This window comes from Marmota monax, unplaced genomic scaffold (assembly GCF_021218885.2).
Source record: "Marmota monax isolate L192 unplaced genomic scaffold, Marmota_monax_Labrador192_F-V1.1 WCK01_AAM20220418_F8-fsc00022, whole genome shotgun sequence".
NCBI lineage: Eukaryota > Metazoa > Chordata > Mammalia > Rodentia > Sciuridae > Marmota > Marmota monax.
The window spans coordinates 22,481,414-22,502,842 of record NW_026695215.1 but is presented as its reverse complement, the minus strand read 5'-3'; the positions used below and the strand labels follow the sequence as shown (position 1 = coordinate 22,502,842).

At 39.3% G+C, this 21,429-nt stretch overlaps 1 protein-coding gene across 1 annotated transcript in view; it reads right to left on the bottom strand.

Annotated features, from left to right (window-relative positions):
• Nphp3 (nephrocystin 3) overlaps positions 1-10,299 on the bottom strand; it is a 37,321-nt gene extending 27,022 nt beyond the window's left edge. Inside the window, exons 1-6 of the mRNA XM_046431649.2 lie at positions 9,864-10,299; positions 8,052-8,177; positions 7,363-7,513; positions 5,200-5,352; positions 4,095-4,228; positions 2,088-2,248 (exon numbers count right to left, since the gene is read on the bottom strand). Of these exons, the coding sequence (XP_046287605.1) occupies positions 2,088-2,248; positions 4,095-4,228; positions 5,200-5,352; positions 7,363-7,513; positions 8,052-8,177; positions 9,864-10,256 (1,118 nt within the window). The 5' untranslated portion in view covers positions 10,257-10,299. The remainder of the gene's footprint in view (positions 1-2,087; positions 2,249-4,094; positions 4,229-5,199; positions 5,353-7,362; positions 7,514-8,051; positions 8,178-9,863) is intronic.
• Positions 10,300-21,429: the final 11,130 nt, after the last annotated feature.

Sequence of the window (21,429 nt, the reverse complement as noted above, 5' to 3'; positions counted from 1 at the left end):
CTGTGGGTACCATCTGGACACAAGATATAATTATTGGTTAGAAAAGCATTTCTCCATCAAGATTCCAAGTGGTTCAGGAGTAGTATTTCTAGATTCACCTTTTGGGAAGGAGGAAGGATCCATAGGGAGAGGTGAATGAGCAATCTGAGAGAAATGAAGGCCTCAAGAGTCCCTGCTTGTGGTGTGAATCTCATCTTGACTGCCACACTTGGTGACAGCCTTGGAAGAAACAAATGATGAAATAAAATAATAAACAAACAGAGTAAGAAAAAAATCTAAGTAAAATAAAGGTGAAGCAGAGGCTAAGAAAAGACTAAGAAATTAAAAATTCTTGTTCTTTGACAAGAATAACGTTTTAAAATGTAAATAAATGTAATTTTAGTTAAAGGAGATATATGAATCTGCCAAGCAGAAATAATAAAATATGAAAGATATGGGGGACATTAAGAAGAGTTTAAGATTAGAAAGATAAAGATAAATGTTAAAAGTATCAAAATAATGTACAATATTCTATTAACAAATTCCTTTAGGTAAAGAAAAAACAATATATACAAAGATATGAAATATTGTGCTCTATATGTGTAATAAGAATTGTAATGCATTCCGCTGTCATGTATTTTAAAAAATAGTATCAATTTTTAAAAAATCTCTAAAAAAAGAAAAGAAAAATAAGATGGTTTCAAGGATTAAAGATAGGAATTAAAGAAAAATAATGTAAAACAAATGACACAGCACCAATAAGATAAAATATTACTCAATATTAAGTAAGGAAACATGATAGAACCTTAGTAAATTTGAAAACAGGGAAGAAAAGGGAAAGGGGTAGATAGTAATAAAACTCACTGAAGGCAATCAAGTGGAAGGACTCCTAACATACTCCAGGTGAAGGCTCATTGATCAGCCAGCTGCCACCTGCCTGGCCACTAAGCAGGCAGTCTTTTTTTTGTTTTTTTTTTTTTTTTTTTTGGTACTAGGGATTAAATCCAGAGGTGCTCAACCACTGAGCCACATCCCCAGCCCATTTTTTTTTTTAAACTTTTTATTTTGAGACAGGGTCTGACTAAATTTCTTAGGGCCTTGCTAAGTTGCTGAGGCTGGCCTGGAACTTGTGATCCTCCTGCTTCAGACTCCCAAGTCATTGAGATTACAGGCATGTGCCACCACCCTTGACCCACTTAACAGAGTCTTAGGACTAATGATGAGTTAGTTATACAGCAGGGAAACTCTCGTCAAACTTTAGATCCCACATATTTCTGTACACAGTAAAAAAAGTCAGAGTTTGTCCTCAGTCAAAAAAGAGAAATCCTTTGAAGGGTTAAATTCAATCAGACAACAAATCTAGAAATAAAAATTATTAATCTCTCAGTAAGCTTATTTGTCTTTTATCTACATATCTAACTGATAAAAAAATCTTTATTTGCAGGCAAGATTCATTAGCATGCTTACATTCACATTATAAGGAGACTGCTCACTTTGCTGGATTTATTCAAGTAATAAAGCTCCTCAATGCATTTCAATTATCATTCAACAAGTACACCATTGTTCAAGGTGTGTGTATCATATAAAATCCATAAACTTCTGAAATAGTATCCAAAGAAAGAAAGGTTAATAATGATTACTGAAATCACAGATCACCAACTTTTTCTGTAAAAGGCCATAAAGTCAACATGTCATGCTTTGTAGGACATAAATTTTCTGTTACAACTACTGAACTTTCCTGTTACAGTAGAAAAGCAGCCACAGAAAGTATATAGTGAAAAAAACATGGCTGTGTTCCAATAAAACTTTGTTTTCAAGGGCAGGCACCCAGCTGAATTTGGCCACCAGGATGTAACTTACTAAGTCCTGATTAAAATGATCTTTATATTAAAGATGTTGTTCATACAACCTATTAGAAAAGTCTAATAGTCTAAAAATTTTAATTCTTTATTTTAGGTAAGTGTGAAACAGTTTTGGAACTTATTAAATTTCATATATTATTTTTGATTTTAAAGAATGTAATTACAACCTATCTTTGAAGTTCATTTGCAATTTCAATCCTATATACAACTAATGCATATAGTAAATTACAGATTTTTCCATCTTACCTTGGTAAAGTTGAGTGAATGAATAAAATAACTAAGGAACTCTTCTCAATTTCCCATTTTCTTATAGTGAGGTATTGATTTTCAACGTCTATTGGAAAATAAACAGCATGGAAAAAATATCCCATTGTCTCGCACATTCTTTTAAGTTTAGGTGAATAGTCCTAAAAACAAATTATGATATATATAAAATCATAATGTATTTAACTTAAAATATAGTAAGAGTCATATGGCTTTAAATATAATGCTCTGTAACAGGTTATGGCAGGTATTTTCTATCACAAAATTCTAGGAGTAATAATGAATCACATTTAAAAAAAAATCCTAAAGAGAAAAAGCCAATTTCTCTCTAAAACATAAATAATAATAGCTTAACCACCAAGCTATTCTCTAGCTTAGAAAATGATTTATTTCATGATCATAACAGGAGAAAGCATTAGGCTATTTTGCGTCGGTGCTTCTTTCTTTTTGTGATTATTATCGTGAACAATTTTGGTTTTATTGTTCTAAAGAATACAAAATATTGATCAACAGATCTATATAACACAAAGTCTCAAGCTTGATATATTAGAACACCAAAGCAAACAGAAATATGCTAGAAACATGTTGGTCTTTAATAAATTAGGTTACTAAGTAAAGATGATTATCATGGAAAAAATCAGTAACACCCTCAGAAACGTCCTTGGGAATAACCTATATGCAATTTACTGAATGGAAACTCTGAGCTTTAAAATATTTTTACCAAAATTGAGTAATACTACAAAGGAAAGCTAAATGTATTTATTAACGAACAATCTGGGGGATGTAAATAAATACAGTAGGTTTGGTCTGTGGATTTACTTAAAATTCACTTGGAATAGTGGCAGACAAAACTTTTTCTACAGAGTCACGATGGCAAACAGTTTTACAAAAATAATTATAGCTTGACAACTTGGCATTTTAGCAGGGATCTTTGCAGCCTATTTGGTTCTTGTCACAATTTGCTCTGCCATTGAAATGTCCTTGTAGTGCAGCTAGAGATGGCATATATATGAATAAGTCTCGTAATGTACAATAAAACTTTATTTATAGACATTAAAATTTGGATTTCATATAACTTTCAAGTCATGAAATATTACTCTTCCTATGATTTTTTTAAAGCAATTTAAAAATGTGAAAACCAATCTTAGCTCTGGATTATGTGAAAACAGGCAGAAGGCCAGATTTGGCCTACAGGGTACAGTTTGCAGATCCCTGTCTTAGAAAAACTCCAAGGGCTGCCTTGAAAAATTAAAAACGATGTCAAGAATTAAATTTGTTACTACCTGCAAGAGATTCAAAAGATAGAGCTGGCAGATGTAACTAAAGTAGGTGTGATCTATGAAGGTCTTAAACATTGTGGAGAATAGCAAGGATGGTGGAATGTGATGGACATCATTGTCCAAAATACATGTATGAAGACACAAATTGGGTGTCAATCTACTTTATATACAGAGATATAAAAAATTGTGGTATATATGTGTAATAAGAATTATAATGCAAAAAAGTACATGTATTGGCGTGAACACACTTTATTACAAAGATATGAAAAATTGTGCTCTATATGTGTAATAAGAATTGTAATGCATTCTGCTGTTGTGTATTTAAAAAAAATAAAATCAATTAAGTAAAAAAAAAGAGAAAATACACAATAAAATGTAGAACAACATAAAGCTCCAACACCTTAACATGGTATTCAAAACTAATTATAGCTAATTATAATCCTCCTTTCCTGTCTTAGTTCCTTCCCTAAGAAAGTCACTCCCGGAAGGCTAAAAATCAAAACCCTTAATTCAACAGCTATCTTTCTTTGCATCTAATATAGAACAATGTTTTCTCTGAAGAAAAGTCCAAGAGGCTTCCAGTTCTTTAAGACATACTATCTAATATCCAGCAAGGCATGTGGTTCAGAGGCAACAGTATCCTAAATAGGGTATAATATCAACGTGTGTTTTAAAGCAGTGTATACAGAGTTTTTATAGGTATCCTCACCTTCAGGAAAAGATCCATTTCAGGCTGGGTTTCTTCTGTGTAAATGAGGTAACATCTGACAGTGTTACTCCATAGAGAATGTGAAAATAAGGGAGTCACCTGTAATAAACTAGCTACAGCGATATCCCAGTCATCTGAAAAGAAAATTTCCACAAGTTCAAGCAAAAATTAACAGAAGGCATAACAGGCACATAGAATGGAATCTGATCTCACAAGTTGAGACTGAGATGGCTTGTAGAATGACATAAAAGGCAATTAGTTCTGGAACTTCAAATTCCTTCCTGGGACTTGAAGCAATAAATGTCACTAGTGGTCTTCCCTGGTGTACGGGGATTCTAGTCAGATTTTCCAGAACTTCCTTACGGAGCTGTCTGATTACTCCACTACTTGAGGGGAGCCTGCACTCCCAGGATGACCTATCATTGGACTTTCTTATTCTCATTCTATTGAGTCATAAAGAACATTTAAGAATAATATAAAATGAAAAGTAATTTATGTTATTGAGTGAGAATGAAAATTTTGAGACATATTTGGATAATTCAAAAAGCACAATTTAAAAAAATGATTTTCATTTTGCAAATAGAGAAAAAAATTTATAGTTTTTAGAAAAAAAGAGTGGAGCTACTTACAAACCTTCTTAAGTCTGCTCTGATACTGAAATTGTAAACAGACCTTATAGACTTTGGACATTAGATTATATGAAAACAATAAGCACGTTCTCCTGACTAAGAATACTATATGACCTAGTAGGGCTTTGTGTATTTTGTTCCAGACTCTAACTTTCTACATCATCAAAGAAACAGAGGGAAAGATTAAATCCTATTGTTTCTCAGTTAATAAGCATCAGACTCTTGCTATTAAACAAATCACCTGAGCATTCAGACCAGAAGCATAGTAACTAGAAGCTGGTTAGCCTGGCTGGCTGCAGCATCATCTGATCCCAATATGAATTATGTAACCTCATCACCCTGGTTAGGTACAGTGTCAATGGAAGGTACTCAGAACACAAATTTCATGCTCTGTTGGTGGCAGTGGTCTTAGCACAAGATTACAGAATATGAAATCAACGCCACTAGGCAAGAAATTGGCAAGCGGTGTGTGTTACCTCTGTTGACGTTTGCAAAGGGTCCCTCCACATCTATGGAACTGTGGGCGAACTCTGGCCCTCTGAAGGACTGTTGAAGCTGGATCAGGCTCCCTATAGAGGGCTCACTGCCCAAGGCCCCACCACTCCAGTATTCACACTGGGTTCCAGCAGCTGTCATGGCAAGAGATCTTTAGGTTGTACAGTCCAAGTTACCTACTGTTCAAAAACTCAGCACATACATTCAACAGGATTTGTAACTTTAAATACACTACAAAATTCCATATACAATAAATATTCAAATGATTTTGAATATTTTGCTACCAACTTTTGACATAGTCCTAAGGTTCTGGTTATCATCTCAAATTCAAGGAGGAGATTAGAAAGGAAAGAAGAAATAAGAATACAATAAACAAAGGAATTTTAATAAAAGGGCAGTTAACTCCATACAAAATTCTATAAATCATTCTTTTAACTGTACATCATAGATATGAGCTAAAATGTAAAAGAAAGAACTGCAGAGGCAGGCTGCTATTTGTGCACTAATAACTAATCTTTGTGATTTTTTTAGGACATACATTCTAACCTCCAAGAACAACAGAATTAATGTCTGAGTCAACAGTTACTTGTGAACATGTGGATGATTTTCTAATAAACCACGTGGCCAGAATATCTACATAGCATCCTTGACTAACTGTAAATAAATTGATGTTTGGCCTAAATCTCTAGGCTGGGTGTGGTGACACACACCACAATCCCAGTGACTCCTGAGTTTGAGGCAGGAGTATCTCAAGTTTGAAGCCAGCCTCAGCAATTTAGCAGGACTCTGTCTAAAAATAAAAAGGGTTGGGGATGTAGCTCAGTGGTAGAGTGCCCCTGGGTTCAACCCCTAGAACCCCGCCCCCCCAAAAAAGACCTAAAATAAATATTACATTGTTTTTGTTAACTTCCCAAGACAATTATAAGAGTTTTGAAATGCTGTGCATTTGAACATGCTGATACTGAAACAGTCACTCAACTAATGTGACAGCAAAAGTTATTTTCTCAGTTGTTCTTGGCCAGTTAGAATCACTTCATCTTTTTCTCAAAAGTTAATAATAAAAGTCCCAGGGTGCTGGTCAGATTGGAATTATCAGCCGGGTGCAGTGGCACATGCCTGTAATCCCAGCAGCTCTGGAGGCTGAGGCAGGAGTTCAAAGCCAGCCTCAGCTAAAGCAAGGCACTAAGCAATTCAGTGAGACCCTACCTCTAAATAAAATACAAAAAATAAAACTGGGGCTATGGCTTAGGTTGAGTGCCCCTGAGTTCAATCCCTGATAGTACCCCCTTCAAAAAAATAAAAAATAAAAAGGAATTGTTGGTTACTATATTTTACTCCAAAATGCATCAGTTTGTAAGAATACAATTTTATAGTCCTTTATAAGTGGGAGAGTGACTACATTTAAAATAGAATCTTTCCCTTTTTTCATATTAGTCAAAATTTATTAATATTTGCTTGGAACATGGTGCACTCTTTCATTCTGTGATTTTAGGCCTTATTGCCAGAAATATATATTTTATATGTTTAATTATAAAACAAAAACTTTTTAATAGCTTCCCACCTAGGGACATATAATACAGGTATTCTAAATGATAATTGTGAAGAATATATCGTCATATGGGAAAATAATGTTTCAGAGAATACTAGTTCCAATAGCCACTCTCCTCTTCTGCCTTTAGTAACAGAGCCTCACACTTGAGTGGGACACGTCTGCCTGGCTGTCAATTACATTTTCCAATCCTTCTAGGTGTAGCTCTGCCCAATGGGACTTGAGCAGAAGTGATGTGTGCATCTTTCAGATTGTCTTCAAAAAAATAGGAATGTGTTCTCCCTTTCCTTCATTCCTTGGCTAAAACACAGATGTGATGGAGGACATGCAGCAGCTATCTCAGACCAGAAAAGAAACAGGTATGGGGTAGAGCTGGCAAAGCAGCATGGCAGAAGGAACTCGGCCCCTGACTTCATGTATTTCAAGAAGGGGAGAGAGACACATTGACGCAGGAAAAAGTGCAACTCTATTTGTAACAGTGATCTAAGCTAATATAGACAAATAAAAGGAATATAGCAGAATTCAAAGTTTGCTCTATAATACCACTCTAGCTATGATGAACGCTCAACATATTATTAATAGGAATTGAATTTACCAGTAATATCTGTACAGTTGTCATCTGAATCAGACTCCCCAGGATCAAATACTTGGATCCCCTGAGCCTGTAGCCTCTGAAGTTTGCTCTCCAGCTCTCGCTTGGCCCTCAATAAGTCCTGAATTTCATTTTCTTTGGTCTCTCTAAAAATCTTTAAAAAGGAGAATTTTAATTTTGAAATCTTTTTCATAATCCAAAGGTTGTACCATCAACTTTTAAGGGGAAAAAAAAGGTTTCATTCATAAAATCAATATTCACTTGGTCCCCCATCTCCTGTTTTAGGGTAAATGCCCCAGGAGCTTGCCCTGTTTCACAACTGGAGCCCACTGAAATTCTGGAAGAAAGGATGTGTGTGGTGTGGGCCTTTCATGTACCCTGCATGATGTTCAGCAAATCTGTCTTCCTGCCACTAAATACCAGTAATGTCTTCCTACACACAACATCCCCCTAATTTTCCTTTCTCCAAAAAGAAATGCTTTCCTTTTAAAAACTCTATTACAATGTTCATTTTTATACCTTTTCTTTGTTATACCACGTGCAACTCAAAAATGAAAAAGTGCTCAACACTAGTTCTTATGAAAATTCTACATAATTTATTTCTGTTTATTCATTGCAGTATTCTAGAAACTTTTAAAAATACATTGTTTTTATTCTGTGTCATTCTGAGATTAAAAATGTAGGGAATTTACCTTGAATTGCCGCTTAACTTTATCTCTGTCATGTTCAAATGTAGCTGCTCTCTCCATTGCTTGGTATTTTGCTTCTAAAGCACTTTCTTTTTCCCGAAGTATCTTCTGATAAGTTTTCTGCAGTGCCTGGAATAATTTACCTTGTTATTTCTTCTCAAAAATAATCTCTCTCCCAAATTTTATATTTGTACCTTTATATTACATAGCTTAAAGTTTAATAATTTACTATTTTTTCAGTTATCAAGAATTTCATGTTGCCATTTTATTCAAATACATAATTAACAAATGCAAACATGCCTGAACTATAATAAGACACTTCAACAACGGAAATTAATACTTAAAAAAAATACTGCTCTGGCTCTTAAATTCCCTATCGCTCAGTTTTTCTATCTTTAAAAAAAATACACCTTGTAAGGCTTAACTTGAACGACAGTTAATTCTGGGAGTCTATGCACTCCTTGGCACTATATCTTAGTCATTATTATACCCTGAGCCCTTCATAGTGCCTCATATACTGCAGGCTCCCAGTAAAAATGTCCGACTGACTGACTGACTAAAATAAATATGAAAGAGTTTTTCATGCCTACATAGGTGAGAAAGGAACCAAATGGGTTACACAAGGAATCAGGATTGCTAACAGGAGTAATCTGGAACTGTGACATTTGTCAACCCTCTCCACACTCTGCCCTGTTTAGTTTGGCCTTCTTTTCTACCTGTCAACTCACAGTGATTTTCAACATGCAGTATCCACTGGGCAGTGGCCTGGACACATGAAATCAGATATCTGAAATAAACAAGTTCACTTTATGTACTCAAGTGCATTAAATCCATCCAGTGGGAAACTGATACAGACTAATGCCAAGTATATCTTCACAGATAACATGCTAACTCTATAACATATAATGGCTAATGAAGGGGTGAAATAAGAAAACCCAATGAAGAATACCCAGACTAGAAAAGGGGCTTCCTTCTTTTACATAAATGAATCTGAGGTATTTATTTAATTCCTGCTGTGATAAGCTCAGGATCTCTGTAGCTGCCTAGAAGTCTCAATCACAGTAGAGTAAATAAACAACACAATAACCTTCAGAGGAGTCCAGAAGAGATGGCATAATGTCTCAGAATTCTGCTCAGGCAATAATCTCTTGCTTTATATACTATCAATGAATTAAAATGTATCTGTTTCAAAGGAGGCTGCAAAAACTGCACTGAGCAAATTAATAATCATATGGACTAAGGGGCTCCAATTACATTCAGGTAAGATTTGCAACCACAGCAGTTGGATGGTGAAAATCAGGAGGCGTCCAGAATAATTCACGTCAAGATCATTAAAACCCAGCAGCTCTGGAACTTCACAAATGGGCCATGAGCCCACCTTGGCAGTATGTAAAACTGGCGGCAGGGTAGCACGACCAGGAGGAATGTGTACTTTCTCCAACATATGCCACCAGTCTTGGTGTGCACGCTTCAGAGCCTACTTCCTGGGGATCGGCATTTGAGGCTTCAGGGCACTCCCTAGCTAATTACTTTAAGGTGTCTGAATGAATGAACCACAAATCGAAAGGGGGGAAGCACAACTGAAAAGAAATCATTTTGGACTCACGAAAAGAATGCCCCCTCGAAATGAAGGAAAGTTTCTGTTCCACTTTTTAAATAATTTCATTCGGAGAGGGGACACGGTGGACAAGGGACGGGTCAGGCGTCCAGGGTGCAACCTAGCAGTGCCATCAATCTGCTGCACAGCGTGGGCAGGTCGCTCTGGGTCTCAGTTTCCCCAGCGTCACTGCCGCCTCGGGTGCGCGCCCGCGTTACCTGCAGCTCGGCCCGCAGCCGCTTGTTCTCGGTGTCCAGCTTGGCCTCGCGGCGGCCCATGGACAACAACTCCTGGTTCTTGCTGACCCGGAAGATCTCGTACTCTTTCTTGAGCCGCTCGTACTCGGCCGCTGAGTACTCCAGCTCCGGCACCGACGAGCCGGTGGACTTGAAGCTGGCGCCCAGTAGCCCGCCGCTGCCCGCCGCGCGGGGCAGCGACCCTGGCCCGGCCGCCGCCGCCACCCCCGCGCCCCGGCGGAACGAGTTGCGCAGCAGGCGGGCCTTGGGCTTCACCTCTACCGGGATCTCGCAGGCCTCGCCGCCGCCCGCCCCGTAAGTGTCCTCGATCACTTCTCCGCCAGCGGGACTCACAAGGGACGAGGCTGTCCCCATGGCGCCAGGGTCCACCGCAGCGCGTCTGCTGGGTATCAGGAGGGGGCGGGACAGGAGGAGCGGGGCGGGGCGGGGCGGGGCTGGACAGTAGGGCGGGAGGGACAGGAGGAGCGGGGCGGAGCGGGGCAGGGCGGGGCGGGGCTGGACAGCGGGGCGGGGCTGGACAGCGGGGCGGGGCTGGACAGCGGGGCGGGGCGGGGCGGGGCAGCGGGGCGGGGCTGGACAGCAGGGCGGGGCGGGGCGGGACAGGAGGAGCCGGGCGGGGCTGGACAGCGGGGCGGGGCGGGGCAGCGGGGCGGGGCTGGACAGCGGGGCGGAGCGGGACAGGAGGAGCGGGGCGGGGCAGGGCGGGGCGGGGCTGGACAGCGGGGCGGGGCTGGACAGTGGGGCGGGGCTGGACAGTGGGGCGGGGTTGGACAGCGGGGCTGGGCAGCAGGGCGGGGCGGGGCTGGACAGTGGGGCGGGGCGGGGCAGGACAGTGGGGCGGGGCTGGACAGCGGGGAGGGCTGGACAACAGGACGGGGCGGGGCATCCGCAAGGGCGGGGCAGCGGGGCGGGGTCAGCAGGAAACCAGGCTGTTCCGCAGGAGACGCGAGGGGCTAAGGCAGCAGGGCGTGGCAGCAGGATTGCGCCCAGAAGGGAATGATTTTTCGGAGAGTGGTATCAGGCGGTGGCGGGACAGGGAGAAGGACAGGGCGAGCAGCGGCGAACAGCTAGCTTCTTGGCTGCCAAATCTGACCAGTACTGTTACAGGGCCCAGCTGGACCGGCCAGCAGGACGTCTGGGCTGCTCTCTGATTCCTGTGCCCAAATTGAGGCTCCGTGGCAGGCGGACCCGCACAGTGAGCACCGACCTGGATCTAGCTGCTTCACATCCGATGTTACTATTTCTGTCGCTGCCGTTGTCCCTCCTGACCATGGACTCCTTTCTGCAGGCATTTGGGAAATCTGAGAAATGGACTGAGCATCTATTATGTACCTCTTGTGATGCCACCCCCCCCCCCACACACACACCTTTTTTTTTTTTTTTAAATTAGGGATTGAACCAAAGGTGCTTTACCATTGAGCCACATCACGATGTGTGTGTCTCAGGATGCATGTGGATAGAATGCCCAGGAAGACAGAGTACCAGCCAAGAAATAACTTTTAGGTTTTAAAACCGGAGACCATTGGGGACAACCTTAGAGAAGGCCAGATTTTATAACTGTGGCAAAAAGACATTGGGGACCGTACACCAAAGGAACTGTGAGGCAACTCACCAATTAAAGAGATAAGAGTATCATAGAATTTGCAGGAAGGGTTGGATTTAAGGAGAGAGAGAGAGAGAGAGAGAGAGAGAGAGAGAGAGAGAGAGAGAGAGAGAGACTGCATAAGGTTGCTCAGAGAGAGGTTTGATCCTATCTTCCTTGTTATTCTGTTTTGTGATTTTGCCCCTCTTCCTGCTAAACTCTGCAGATTGGAACTTAGGATACAAGGGACCAGATGAGGGCAGGAAAGGTGGTATTTTTCACTTGTGAGCTGGATGTTGCTTTTTGGACTGGGTAACAAAGCTGGCTCTTTCTTTCTTAGGCAATTTTGTAAATTCTTCAAAATACCAGCCCCGCTCCCCAGCCTGCCACCTCTCTCCCATTGCTTGAAGTCTTTAATTTTTTATTCCGTTGACCAGGGCTGATGCAATTTTGTTCCAGCCATAAGGAATCCAGTAATATTTTAAGCATCCTCTCCATTAATGTCTGATCATTGGTTTTGGGTCCTCCTTGAACAATTTTTAAGATAATCCATGCTGGTTCAACTATGGTACCCACCTGTGATCCACAGGTGTTGTGGGTCTGGTTTTCTGAAAAGCAGATTCTGAGATGGAGACAATTGTGCAAGGTGTTTGTTAGGGTGTGCCCTTGGGATCAATGCTTGTGGAATGGAAAAGAAAGAAGCAAGACTGGTCAGAAGGAAAAGTCGAAGCTGTCCTATGGTCTCAATGGGGACCTCAGCCAATCCTGTAGAAAGTTTTGAAGCTGGGCTGGCCATGCAGAATTGTCCTAATTTAGGGGAGGAGGTCTGGAACTTTTTATCTCCAAATAGGCCAGTCTTCACTCTCTGTAGCTGATGAACATTGACAGCTGAGAGCTGTCTGATGGCAGGACTTCCAGTGGCTAGAGGTCAAATCCTTCAGACATCACATCTACCCCAAAGTAAATAACAGCCTTTTCCTCAAAGGATTCTGGGAATGCAGACCAATTCTAATTCCCAAACAACCTCTTCTTCACTCCCTCCTTCAAAGTAGTTGGTCCTCCTGTCTTTGGCCGTTTAGATTTTCTTCAGGCCATTGTGTTCTTCAAAATTCAAGGAAAACATAGTAATTTCTTCAGGTAGTCTCCTGAAAGAAAGGGAAATTTTCCATCATCATAGAACCTTAAGAACCTTCTACCTTTTCAAATCCTTTCTGATCTCTAACTTCCAATGTGTGTACCCTCAATGTGGATCAGAGATTTAAGGACCATCCTGTAGGTTTCTGACCAATTCCTTTAAAATTTCTTGCATCTTAGTACTGCACCGCCTTTGGAAAGTGTCTCAGCTGAAGACTTCTATAATTACTTTTGCATAATAAAATAGGGTTCACCTGTTTCCCCTAACAAAAAGGGATAAACTGCACCAACTACCCACAGATTGTGGGGTAAATTCAGATTTTGCAGTGGGACTGAGTGCTCTGAAGCAATCATCTCTTCTTTCCTCACCTCTTATCAATCTAGTAACATCTCTCTACACATGTTTCTTCACCTCTGTCAGGCTAATTTTCTAATTTTCCATTCCAATGTGGTTGGTTTCTATTTCAGTTCTCTCTGCCAACCCTCCTCCATTCTTTCTCTAAAAAAGTTTCCTTAATAATCAGACTATTTGAAAGTTTATCACATCAATAGTTGCAATTCAATAACCATTGCATACTCTGTGCTCAGCACTGTACTTGTTTCCTGATTCCGTTTTCCATTCATTGCACCTACCTTCTACGAATTTGGGGTTTGGGGTAGCTACCGTTATTGTTGTTATGCCATTTGTTGCTTTTGAGTATTTTTTGAGTACAAAATGTAGATCAAATGACTGATGTGTCTAAAGAGAGCAGTGTGGCCCCCATTGTCAAACAAAAAAGAAAAAAAGAAAAACACATATGAACTGGTTGTCACAGACGTCTTTAATTTTTAAATGGCTTGGCAGATGCCCCAAAGCACAAATCTAGGTTTATCAAGAACCTGGAGATGTACCCCTATATAGTGATTACTGGTCATCTTTCTTATCAGGTACCCTATGTATGATCCTGGATAACCACTGGTCAATGTTGAAGTGATCAAATCTGTGAGTGAGCTCAAAGGTTTTAGCTAACTGAAACTGCCAGCTAGTAAACTCTTTAATAGGATGGTTGGTTTTCAGTGTGTTTTGTAATCCTGAAACATGACAGAGTTTAGTCTAATTTTAATTTCATTATGTTTTCCTTCTTTATGATGAATTTAACCCACCTCCTTCACTTAGCTTTTTGAAAGGGTAACTTTGAACACAGAGATATAGTAAGGAATAAAATCTCTGGCAGGTGGTTTGTGACTGATTAAAAATGACCATAATTTTTTTTAACATTCCTCCAATTGAAAGGTGAAGTTTATGTCTAGGACAGGCTACAATTTTGGGGACATGGTGCCAAATGAAAATGTAATGGCCCAAGTGTGGGACCCTATGAGGTTGCATGTGGCATTCTTCCTAGGATTACATGCCCACAAAACCAGTTTGTTTATTATTCCTTCTTAAATCTGAGCTTGTAGTGGCTTTGACCATAGACTATGGCAAAAGTGACACTGTTTCTGAGGCCAGATCCTGGGAGAATGGCAGCTTCATTTCTAGTACCTTGGAACACTGGGAGCCTTGAGCCACCATGTAAAGAAACCTGTAATCCTGAGCCTACCAGATTGGAGGGGTCATGTATGGGCATCCCCTAGTGACAGTCTCAGATGAGCCCAATCTTCCAGACACACTTACCAAGACACATGAAAGAAAGCCATCTTGGACTCTTTAGACTGGCCCATTCACTAGCTGGATGATGAATGACATCAGTATACACCACAGGGAACAGAATCATTTAGCCAACCTCTACCTGAACACCTGATCCACAACATCTTGAGATATCATAAAATTGCCATTGGTCTAAGCCACTGTACTTTGGAGTAATATTTTCTCATACCTGGAACAAGAAAAAACTTTTCCTACATTTAATCTGGGTAGCTTGTAAAATTAATGAACAGTGCTGTTGCGGAAGAAGTTTCACTTGTGTGTTTGGTCCTCGGGCTATGAATATCAAAATTATTCGGGACACTCATTAAAAATTGAAATACAGTGAATTTTAATTTCTGAGACCGGAGCTTTCAAGTTTGCTTTCAAGTGATACTTATGTATTTTCAGATCTCAGAACCACTGGAATTGCATCAAAATTGTGGCCAGGAATGATCTAATTCTTTGCTAATGAAAGTGTGGTCCACAAAGGCATGATCAAGCATCATCTTGATGCTTGTTAGGCATCAGATTCTCAGATGCCATCCCAGACCTACTCAATTACCACTTGCAGATTAAAATGGTGCCCCCCCCATCCAGTGATTTGAATAGATATTAAAATTTGAGAGACACTGCTGGAGAATGATTCTTAACCTTGGTTGCACACAACAGTCACCTGGAGTACTTAAGAAAATGAAGACACCTGCCTGGGCCTCATCCCAGGTCATTTAGATCAGAATCTCCAGGGGCTGGGGTCTGGCTATCATTTTTTGTTTTTGTTTGTTTTAAAGCTCCACAGAAAATTTTAATCAGTAATCAAGGTTGCAAACCAATGATCTCATCTCTGTCATCTGTCTCCTTACCAACGTGTGTGTGGTCCCCCTTGGTAAGTATCCGGGAGTGGGTTTTTTTTTGTGCACCCAGATTCCTGTTTAACTTTTTTCATTTCATTATAGTTCACCTTAGGAAAGGTATGTGTGATTTTGACCTTATCAAGAGCATTGCATTTCAACTTTAGAAATAGAAATGGCATCACAAATGATCATCATTTCCACTGAAAATCAAGCACCTTGAAATAAATGATTTAATTGGAAATGCTATGTTGGGTAATAGTCTTCAAAGATAAAGGAGCTCAGCAGAGGGTGGGATCCTAGACCCCTTAAAACTGCTGACCTTCTTACAGGTCATTTAGTCCTTGTTACTTCTATGAATTGAACTTTCACTTCTAGAGTTCCTTACTACAAAGTCCATAAGTATGACTCTAATTTCAAGAGTCAATTAACAATAGAGGACTGTAGATTAGTGGATTAGGACAAATTAGTTTAAGCACCTGTGATTTAACACTTCTACCAGTAGGTGTCAGTATAACTCAGGAAAATTTAATTTGACCGGTAATTTGTATAAAATGATGGTAGAAATGAATTCAGCACAGGTGTTATTTTCATTAATGATTATATACATTCTCTTAGTTCCCATCACAAATAATAACAAGACTCTAAAAATTAGTCATAAACAGAAAAGAGTAGGGTTCTGCAAGCTTTCTCTAAGGAAATAAATATTTTAGTCATTGTGGCCCATAGGGTCTCTGCCATAATTATTCAACTCTGCCATTATAGCACCAAGTCAGCCCTACATAATACACAATAACATGTCTGAATTCCAAAAAACTTTATTTACAAAAATAGGTGGTGAGCCAGATTTGGCTTGGGGGCATAGACCCCTGAACTAGAAGGTTAGTCCTTAAACCTGGACCATTTTCAGAATTACCTGTGAAGTCTGTTAAACATGTAGAGTTTTATAACACACATCAAATCCACTGAATCAAAATATTTGTGAGTGGGGTTCATGCATCTGAATTTTTTAAAATCCCCATCTGATTCTGAAGTGATTGCTAATTAAGAATCATTAGGTCAAAATGATTTAGGGAACCATTAAAAAAGGTCTTCCTTGGCATATTTTCAATGTTTGAATAACTATTCATGGTGTAAAAAATACAAATGTAAGGCATAGGCTCAGATCATCTCTATAGATACTCTCAAAGTTTGTCAATGAAGGGCTCTTTCCTCTATAAATGTTTGTATTAAATCATGTTGTTGGGACTGTTTTGTATTGCAGCACAACCTACCCTATACTGACTGATAGAGGGGCATATTGAATTAGTTTGCTTAGGGAAGGGGAGAACATCAAAGAAAGCAGTAAAGGAGAAGTAAAAGGGAACAGGTACTGTTTTACAGTACCTTCCCCCAAAGCTCTCAAATCTTCAATAAATTTACAAACTCAGAAAAGCTTGCTGTGATTGGATATATATTTGCATAAATTGGAGAAGAAAAGCAATTTAGTGTCCAGGTGGGTGGGAGGATAAAACAAAGATGTCCTGGGCCAAGAAGTGGAGTGAGAATATTTTTTAATTGGTTCTTTGTAGTTACACATAACAATAGAATTCATTTTGACATAATTATAAAAGCATAGAATATCATTAGCTCTTATTCAGTCCTCAGTACTTCCCCTTTCCCTCCCCTCCTTCTTCTCTCTGTTTTTTTCCCTCTACTGATCTTTCTTTCTTTCTTCTTCTTCTTCTTTTTTTAAATTAGTGTGTTGTGTGTGTACACAATGGTGAGATTCACTGTGCTATATTCACATACATACATAAGAAAGTTAGGTCAGATTCATTCCACTGTCTTTCCCTATCCCATCTCCTCCTTTCCCTTCACTCCCCTTTGTCTACTCCACTGATCTTTCTTCTATCTTTTTTATTCCCCCTGCCTAATTTTGGATTAGGTTTTTCATAGCAGAGAAAACTTTTAACTTTTGACTTTTGGGGGTTGGCTTATTTCACTTAGCATGATAGTCTTCAATTCTACTTACTGGCAAATGCCATAATTTCATCCTTTTTTTAAAAAAAAAGACTGAGTAATATTCCATTGTGTATATATACCACATTTTCTTCATCCATTCATCTGTTGAAGGGCACATAGGCTGGCTGCACAGCCTGGCTTTTGTGAATTGAGCTGCTACAAACATTGATGTGGCTGTGTCACTGTAGTATGCTGATTTAAAATCCTCTGGATAGGATTGGCATTGGGATAGCTGGGTCATATGGTAGTTCCATTCCTGATTTTCTAAGGAATCTCCATACTGCTTTTTAAAGTGGTTGCACCAATTTGCAGTCCCACCAGCAATGTATGAATGTACCTTTTCCCTATATCCTCACCAATATTTATTGTTACTTGCATTCTCGATTATTACCATTCTGACTGGAGTGAGATGAAATCTCAATGTAGTTTTGATCTGCATTTCTCTAATTGCTAGAGATGTTGAGTATTTTAAAAATATATTGGCTGAACATTTGTATTTCATCTTTTGAGAAGTGTCTGTTTAGTTCCTTTGCCCATTTGTTGATTGGGTTATTTGTTTGTTTGATTTTTGGTGTTTTTTTTTTTTTTTTGAGTTCTTTGAATATCCTGGATATTAATGCCTTATCTGAGGAGCAGGTGGCAAAGATTTTCTCCCATTCTGTAGATTCTCTCTTCATGCTCTTGGTTGTTTCTTTTGCTGTGAAGAACCTTTTTAGTTTGATGCCATCCCATTTATTGCTTTCTGATTTTACTTCTTGCTCTTGAGGAGTCTTGTTAAGGAAGTCAGTTCCTGAGCTGATATGTTGGAGTGCTAGGCTTACATTTTATTCTATAGGCGCAGGGGTTCTGGTCTAATTTCTAGGTCTTTGATCCACTTTCAGTTGACTTTTGTGCAGGGTAGAAATAGGGGTTCAACTGCTCTCTACTACATATGGATTTCTAGTTTTCCCACCACTATTTGTTAAGAAGACTATCTTTTCTCCAACATTTGTTTTGGCACCTTTGTCTAGTGTCAGATAACTCTATTTATGTGGGTTTGTCTCTGTCTCCTAAAGAGTATTTTAATTATGGAGTGTCCATGCCTCATGAAGTATGTTCTCTAAAGCTAGGATTGTCCTACACTGTTTCACCTTGGGTTATGTAAATGTGTAGACTAAGCTTTAAAAAGGGTTTTGTTAAGAATATGACAGTAAATATATTCACCCATGGTTGCATATAAAGCATACTGAATATATAGGATATCTGTTGCATATAAAGTATACTGAATATATAGGATATCTGTTTGACAAATGAAGCAATTCTGTCTTTCTGGAGCAGAATCAGCCCTCAGCTGCAAGAAACTATTTCTTCCCTGTTGAAGAGTTTTCCTTGGTTTCTCAAATTCAGGACTGTTATCTCACCTCCCTCGACCTCCGCCCTGTGTTCAGCTATGAAGTTGAATATAAGTTTAATTTCTTCTGTGGAACCACCCATCCTGAATCTGGTAACCAGTACCCACTTCAGGGTTCCATGAGTGACCGGTCATTCTTCTTATCTGCACTGAATGCCCATATGCCAGGAAGCAGGTGAGGAGCTGGACTTACTCAGTTCCTACACAGGATGATGAAGTTCTCTTTGATACTGTATACACTGGAGAAAGAATGAGCCTTTTTCTGACTTAAATCAGCCAGAGAAGAGAATCAGCTGACATCTGCAGTTGGGGGCGGGAGGAGCATACCTCCTCACAAGTCATGCATGGGCTAATGTGGGGTTGGATTTAACTTTAAAAACAGGACAGTTTCTCTTTTAGATCAGATTTATTCATGCCTACAAAATTTAATGATTCTTTTAACATAGATAGGACTTTTTAAAAGATGAGTTTTAGCCCCAATTTATGAATGAGTTATGTTCCAGCAGTAGATTTAAGAAACTTTTATTTAGGATTTGAAGCATAGTTTCCCAAGCAACAAGATTAAAGCAACTTTGGTTGTTGGTCCAAATTCACAAATGACTGATTACTATTTTTTGATAAGTGCTGAATAAAAACTACCAAAACACCCTTTTATTGTGTATTCTAGGGGGACATACTGCCAGCATATTAACTCAGATTATCCAGCAACACATCCATCCTTGGTTATAAGATCTTAGCTGTCACCCCTGCCTGGGTCTGTGCCTGCTAGGCACTGTGAAGAGTAAATCTATAGCCAAATCTACAGGTCAAAGGAGGCGTATCCCATTGGTCTGGTATAGCAGGGTGGGGATCTAGAGAATCTAGAGGATCTAGAGGCGTTAAGTTGTCATATAGTTTCCATTGCTTGGATTCTAGCAAAATCTTTGTAAGTTCTTTGACGTCTTGAACTTTAGTTTCCTAATCTGAAAAGGGAGATAATAGTAGTTCACTTCAAAGCAATTGTGGACAACCAAGTCAGTAAACTGGAATTGATTGATTTGTTCCTTGGGGATTCAAAAACACACTATTTCAGTTAGCTAAATTCTCTTCTTTAAGGAACCTAGTAGGTTGACTCCAAAGAAAATTTGTCAAACCTCAGAAGTCTGAAAGGTGGTTTGATTGACTATCCAGCAAGATGGCCCTCTCTCACCCTCTCTGTGTCATAGAAATCTCTGGGATATCTGCATCCTTAAGTACATGCCATTGTCCTAAAAATAGCGTCACTTCACCGGTTTTCTGGCTATTCCATTTTGAACCAGAGCCAAACCACTTCACAGAGATGGTAGATGATCTGTTAGATTCTAAGATCAGAGGCAAGAAATGCCAAACATTTTTTTAAGTAAAAAATTAATTATTTAGCTGACAAAAATTGTGTATCTTTATGGTGTTGGTTCAATATATGTATGAATTGCACAACGGCTAAGTCAATATAATTAACACATGTATTATTTTGTATACTTACATTTGTGTGTGTGTGTGTTTGTGTGTGTGTATGGGTGTGTTGTATGAAGACTAAAAAACCCTTAGCAATTTTCTAGACTGTAATACGTTGTTATTAACTATAAGTACCATGCTCTACAATAGGTCCCTTGGACTTATTCCTCCTGTTTAACTGAAATTTGTGTTCTTTGACCAACATCTCTCTACTTCTCCCACATCCTTGCCTCTAGCCCTAATGACCACTGTTCTACTCTCTGCTTCTGTGACTTCTTTTTTTAGATCCCAATTTAAGTGAGATGTTGTGTTTATCTTTCTGCATTTACCTTATTTCACTTAGCATAATGACCTCTAGTTTCATCCATGTTGTCACAAATGACAGAATTTCCCTCTTTTTAAAAACTGAGTAGTGTGTGTGTGGGCACGCGCACATGTGTGTATATGTGTAACTATAAGTAGTATGTGTGAGTCAATATAAAGGTGATCATATACACATTTGTATCCATTCATCGTCGATGGACATTTTGATTCCATTTCATAGCTTTGGTGAATAATGCTGCAGATGTCTTAAGATACTGATTTTCATTTCCTTTGGCTGTATACCCTGTAGTGGCATTTCTGGATCATAGGGTAGTTCTGTTTTTAATTTTTGGAGGAGCCTCCACACTGCTTTCCCTACGGGCTATACTAATTTACATCCCCGTCAATTGTATGCTAGGATTCCCTTTTCTTCACATCCTTACCAACCCCTACCTTTCATCTCTTTAATAACAGCAGTCTAACAAGCGCAAAGTGGTATCTCATTGTGATTTTTTTTTATTTTTTATTGTTGGTTGTTCAAAACATTACATAGTTCTTGACATATCATATTTCACACTTTGATTCAAGAGGGTTATGAACATTGTGATTTTGACTGGCGTTTTCCTGATGAATAGTGACATTGAACTCCCCCAGCCCTGTACTTGTTGACTATTTATGTGTCTTCTCTTGAGAAATGTCTATTCAGGTAGGCTGCCCATTTTACAAATCACGTTCTTTGTTATCTTGCTATTGAGTTGTCTGAGTTTCTTATATATTTGGGACATTAACCCCTTTTCAGATACTCATTTGTAAATGTACCCCCTTCTATTAGGTTGTCACTTCACTCTATTGGTTTGTTTCTTTCTCTATTGCAGAAGCTTTGTAGTTTGATGTAATCCCATTATTGCCTGTGCTTTGGCCCCCACCACCCCAAATCATTACCCAGACCAGTGTTCGGGAGCTTCTCCTCTATGTTTCCTTCTAGTAGTTCTATAGTTTCAGGTTTTATATTTAAGCATTTAATCCATTTTGAGTTGATTTTTGTATATGGGATGAGATCAGATCCCGTTTTATTCTTTCTGCAGGTGGATACTCAGTTTTCCCAGCACCATTTATTCCCTATCTGT